Raw genomic sequence first — 6,112 nt, 5'->3', positions numbered from 1 at the left:
ACAAGACAAAAGTTCTATTTCCGGTTGTCGGATTTTGTTCAAATTTTTTTTAATACTTAAAATCACTATCAGTATTATACACATTAAATATCAAGAATAATTTAGGAATAAATTAATTATAGGTAGAGTTAAGAAAGCTAAAACTGCAGGAGATGTTTTTCACAGAGGTGTTCAAATGTATAATGCCCTTCCTGAAGGCATTAGAAGTTCTAATAACATTGATGCTTTCTTGAAGGGTGTTAATGGATACCTTTGTGGAAGATGATTTATAATTCTTTGTTGTTATTTTGTATTGTATGTATTATCAGTTTTGCTATTTGAATAAATAAATAAATAAATAAGAAAATAAAAATAATTTAAAAGGTCAAAATAAAATAGTGAAATATTGTATAAAAAAAAAAAATACTACTTCCGGTTTACGAATTCTGACTAAAACCTTGGTAGCTCTAAGTTAGTACATAAAGAATACAAATTTTCAGCTTAACACTTTGTATGCGGGCGATATTTCAATTGCTCATCGCCTGACAGTGGACGATTTTGATCGAAAAAATCGTAAGCTGAAGGAAAATTTCAAAATATTTCAAAAAATTTTGAAAACTTTTATAAATGTTTTTAAATTGAACATAGCTTTCAAACCTATCGACTGATTCAAATAAAATTAAAATTAAAATTCTGATCATAGTTAAGAACCTTATAAACACATTTTTTTAAGGAAAAAAATTTAAAATCTTCTTATCATCTTTATGATAAGAATATTTTAAATTATAGCCAAATTTAAAATATAATAATTTTTGGACAGGGGTAACTAACCTTTTTATATACAAAGAGATTTTATAAGTGAGGAAAAAATTTAAAAATATTCCCGCTGTCTTAATTATATAAATGATTGCAAAATTTAAAACATAATAATTTTTGGAGAGGGTGACCAACCTTTTTTTATACAAAAAAATTTTTAAAGAGAAAAAATCTAAAAATATTCCCATCGTCTTTATTATATTAATGGTTGCAAAATTTAAAACTTAATCATTTTTGGACAGGATGACCAACCTTTTTTTATACAAAGAAATTTTTAAAGAAAGAAAAAATCTTAAAATATTCCCATCGTCTTTATTATATGAATGGTTGCAAAATTTAAAACATAATCATTTTTGGACAGGGTTATCTCTGTCCAAAAATATTTTTTTTTTTGATTTTTAAATGCTTTTTATTATTACGAAATTATGTTCACAATACATCTTATATCTATTTTAATAGCTACTGATCTACTGATCATTTTCTATTTTACAATTTTAATTTAATTTGGTTAGTAATCACAGTATTATATTATTCTAATGTTAATCTAAAGCATAATAGGAAAAAGAGCTCAAAAACCTATTTACAATCCTTATAAATGTTCATAATACATCTAATACATAATATTAATTAAAGACTATCTAAAGTCGAAGACCTAAAGCAGATTGTGTTTAGGTAATCTGTGTTTATACCTGAAGGGTATAGACATTTTGTTGTAATCACCGAGACTCTTCACAAGTGTGTTAGTATGGTTATTAGTGATTCTTTCATAGAATCTACTGGTTAGTTTGTTAGTAATGTCTGTAACAAACGGAATATTATATATAGCATGCAGTTTTTTCAGGTTAGTATATATGGGTGTATTATAAATTATTTTAAGGGATTTATTTTGTATTACTTGGAGCTTGGAAAGGTTAGTATTCGAGGCGTTATTCCATACAGGTGAAGCATAGGTTAATAATGGTAATATGAGCGCGCGATATAATTTTATTTTATTTAGCGTTGATAAAGAACTATGGCGATTAAATATTGGATATATTGAGGATATACCCCGCATCGCCTTGCATTTCGCTGCCTCAATGTGAGGTGCCCATCTCATTCTTTTATCAAACGTTACTCCTAAATATTTTATTACTGACTGCCATTTCAGACTTTCTCCAGAGGGGATTTTCAGATCTGAACTTGGCTTATGTTTTCTAACACTAAAGAATATGGCGTCTGTTTTGGTTTGATTAATTTGAATTTTCCACTTAGTGAAGTGTTCAGTCATTGTTTTAATTGCAAATTCAAGATTTTTAAGAATAGTGTCTGGTTTTTTGCTACTTGTGAAGCAAGCTGTATCATCTGCATATAGGGCTATGTGACAGTTTTTTGGAATAGGTATGTCATTTATATATATGGAGAACAAGAGTGGGCCAAGCAAGCTCCCTTCCAAAAATATGAAAATGATGAATTGATAGGAAATGAGAGCCACTGTAAAATATGATCTTACATATGTATATGTGTTCCTAGTTCTGTTTATACTAATTTGAGTTAATTTTTTCAAGAATGTACGTATGTATGTATGCATGAAGGTATTTAAAGACATTATGTGATACTGTGATACACCATGGAAAACAAACTGATCAAAGTCAAAAATAGTTTATATACTCGTAATATATATGTGTTTCATGGTAAACTTACTAAAGTTGCAAACAATAATAATTTGTATATAAAATTATTATTTTGAATAAAAACAATAATTTTATTATACTACCGCCATCTATGTTTAAAACTAATAAGCAAACGATGGATAAACGTTAACGACTATCTCGCCGGGCAGATATCAAACGCGTCTTACACCATATTTTTGCACCATCGTAATGGCGGAGGATCCATTTACTTACACCCAGCGCAAAGCGAAGCTTATCAGTCACTTATCAGTCACACATTTTACCGGAATCGCCCATTTTTCGCCCTATTGGGTCTCACTTTCTGGCAATTTTGTTTTTATACTTTTACAGTTGTTTTCAGCATACCTCAACGTATTGTTGCCAAAATGTTTTAAAGTCAGTTTCCCCCAGACTTTCAAGTAGTGCGTGTGTTTTTTTTTTAGTGTTGTGAGCGTTGAGCGTAAAACATGAATTTTTGTCGATCGCCGAGAAATCAAAAATTGTCACTTTCTGGGAGGAAAATTATTCTTTTGCGGAAATTTATCGACGAACGGGGACACATTCTACCTACAATAACTGTATTTTTTAAGAAGTATAAACAAACAATGGACATAACACCTGTCGAAAGAGGAAAAATGGCAAAAAAACTGACTTCTCAAGACGAACGGATTTTAAAGAGAATTTTACTTCAAAACAGTTTCAAAACTGCGTCAGAAATTAGATCTGAGTTCATTGAAGTTGGAAAAAACAGTAAACCTTAGAACAGTTCAATATAAACTAAATGAACTTTGTCTATTTTAACGGCGCCGTGCAAAAAAAACCCTCCTCACGAAGAAAATGAAGGATACTCGTCGTTGGTGAGTCAAAGAGAAGAAAAATTGGACAGTTCAAGATTGGGGGACGATTAATTTTTCAGATGAATCCAAATTCAACCTGATAGGATCAGATGGGATGGCGCTAGTACGACTAAAATCAGGCGAACGCTATAAAGAATCGTGCTAAGCACTGACTGTTTAACATTCGCCATGGTATGGTATTGGGGGCCATCACACGGTATGGTGTTGGGTCAATCATTAAACTAGATGGGATAGTCAAATCACAAGAGTATAAAAAAAATCATCGACAAAAGCGATATTCCTACATTAGAAGGCTTACCGGAAATGGTTAAGGATCTTGTCTTTCACAATGATTCAGCACCGGCGCATCGTTCAAAATTTCATAGTATTCAAATTGTTTTCACAATTAATTTTATTTATTTTTAATGCATTGGTATATCACCATTTGGTTTTTTTTTAAATATCGATCAAGATAAAGATAGTTTAGGTATAAACTCCATTGAATGGCCAGGAAACAGCTCGGATCTAAATATAATCGAAAATATGTAAGCAAAATAGGCAAAAAATTAGAGATAAGAAACCAAAAAACCATAAAATAATTAAAATACATTATTTATGCTACAATGAAATTAGTGATGAATTATTAAAAAAATAATATAAATCACTACTTATTAAACTATTTATTAAAAACAAAGGGGGTCCCATTAAATATTAATATAAAAAAACATTTTTATTTGTATTCCCTACTATTATTTGAAGTCCACTTGATATGTTGAAAAGCTTGAAGTAGAAAAAAAAATCCGTTTTTATCGATTTTTTGATTTATGAAATCTACTCCAGGTATATAAAAAAAGTTCATTTTTATATACCTGGAATCGCACGGAATACAATCGGATCAATTTACTTATAAAACTGTATCCCATGTTGTTTATTGTGTGTTTTTTAATGTATTGTGCAATTTTTACCGATGCTTGCCCATCTTGCGAGTAATATAAACAAACAGAGAAGTTTTTATCGGACATATTTCGAGGACCAAGCGTCAAATACGATTTATGTTAAAATTATTTAGATCTGTCCGTGGACAGAATGTCACTTGACAACAAAAGAACACCTAAAGCCACTTCTATTAATATTACATTTCTCTGGTTATATTGTTGTATGGGTGTGAATTTTATGCCTTTAACAATATTTTATTTTATTAAGAACACGCTTAATTATTATTTTTGCTTCAACTTCGATTTATTTGAACTTGGTATTGAACTCGCTTGTTATTTATTAAAAAACATTTCGTATCAATAATCAATTTTAATATTATGTTAAATTAATTATAAATTCAGTTTATAAAGCAGTACTACACTATACCTACGAGTATACATATATTCATGTACATATATTATATGAATATTATATTTCAATGTATGATTGATTTTTTTTTATGTATGATTATCATTTTATTGTTATATGTATTTGTTTTAAATCAATAAACAAAAAATGTTTCATTCTGTCATTCACATTCACCATCCGATTTCTTCGTAAAGTCTGCAAATAGTAATAAAAAATATGATAAATTAAATTAAATTTATAATTATAATTATAATATTAAATTAATAAATTAAATTTATATGTAACAAATATATCTTAAATTGATTACCTAAATTTGTTTTCCTTCGTATACCTAATAGTTGTCTACAATTGTATGTCTCCATTTCACATCGATTTCCGAAAGTCCTTGTTTCGCCTGTAGAGCTGATTCCGCATAATGGCTGAAAATTCATTGGGCACACGTCTGGACAATCTGTTTCAGCCTTGACGCCGGTCGATACCAATAAGATACCTAGAATGAAATATTGAACTAAAGAAAGAGCTCTAAATATTTTGTTACTAAATATACAATAATAAACTTCTTACAGAAAAATAATACAAATGTTGCCTTCATATTGATTCAGCATACAGAACACTACTGACATAGCAATGCTCAATAAAGATGCTTTTATATTGACAATCTTTGCCGATCGTTTACCTGTTACTAATGAAAGGTCATTAAAAATATCAAACGTAATGATTTTTTTCTACACATAAAACATTGTTTCATCAACTTGTAATGAATACCTAAAATAAACACAGAAAAATAATATACAAAATGTTGTCTTCATTTTAATGTAAAATCTATATAACCAGCAGAATAGACCAGCGGATGGCATATAATGCTTTGAACAGAATTGTCACAGGTTCAAATTCCTCTGGTTTCTGCTGGCCAGACCTTGGATTTGTGACTCCAGGTCGATCGCTTCGTATCAGAGTTTGCCAATTTATCTGATTTTCATTGAAACGGTTCCAACAAATTGGCAACCTTACCAATTTCCACGCAAAATCTCGAGTTTACAGCAATCTCGAATTTCTCTGAATTGTATAAAATTGTGCAAATTTACAAAAATGACCATAAAATGTGAATGTTAGTTATGTATTTACTGAATTTCTCTGAATTGTTTAAATTGCTGAAAATTCACAAATTTAACAATATGTAGATGCTCTGTGGATATTAATTGATATGTATTTATATAATTTGTATAATACTAATAATATTTGTAGCGTATGTACAATATTTCTGGCCAGGAGGGCGCATTAGGGTTACCTGTTAGACCTTTATGGTATAAATTAAAGATAAAATAAAAAAAATAATATATAGGACCGCTGCGCTACAAATGGTTGCAAACCACGTGGCCGCATGCTAATTTCATACTTTTGTCTTGGCTTTTGCCATTTTAAACTTGCCAGAAAGATCCAACTCAATTTTAAGAATTGCCAATCTTTCGAATATCTCGTCTTTCGTAC

At 29.6% G+C, this 6,112-nt stretch overlaps 1 protein-coding gene across 1 annotated transcript; it reads right to left on the bottom strand.

Annotated features, from left to right (window-relative positions):
- Positions 1–4,773: 4,773 nt before the first annotated feature.
- Positions 4,774–5,333, bottom strand: LOC143909750 (vasotab-TY1-like). The gene is made up of 3 exons (XM_077427908.1): positions 5,189–5,333; positions 4,932–5,114; positions 4,774–4,819 (listed from the first exon to the last, which is right to left on the bottom strand). The coding sequence occupies exons 1-3, from the start codon at positions 5,214–5,216 to the stop codon at positions 4,785–4,787; spliced, it is 246 nt and encodes an 81-aa protein (XP_077284034.1). The 5' UTR covers positions 5,217–5,333; the 3' UTR covers positions 4,774–4,784.
- Between the last annotated feature and the right edge of the window lie 779 nt (positions 5,334–6,112).

Source organism: Arctopsyche grandis, chromosome 3 (assembly GCF_051622035.1).
Source record: "Arctopsyche grandis isolate Sample6627 chromosome 3, ASM5162203v2, whole genome shotgun sequence".
Lineage (NCBI taxonomy): Eukaryota > Metazoa > Arthropoda > Insecta > Trichoptera > Hydropsychidae > Arctopsyche > Arctopsyche grandis.
Note: the sequence above shows the minus strand (reverse complement) of the source record. Positions and strands in the feature narration are given on the sequence as shown.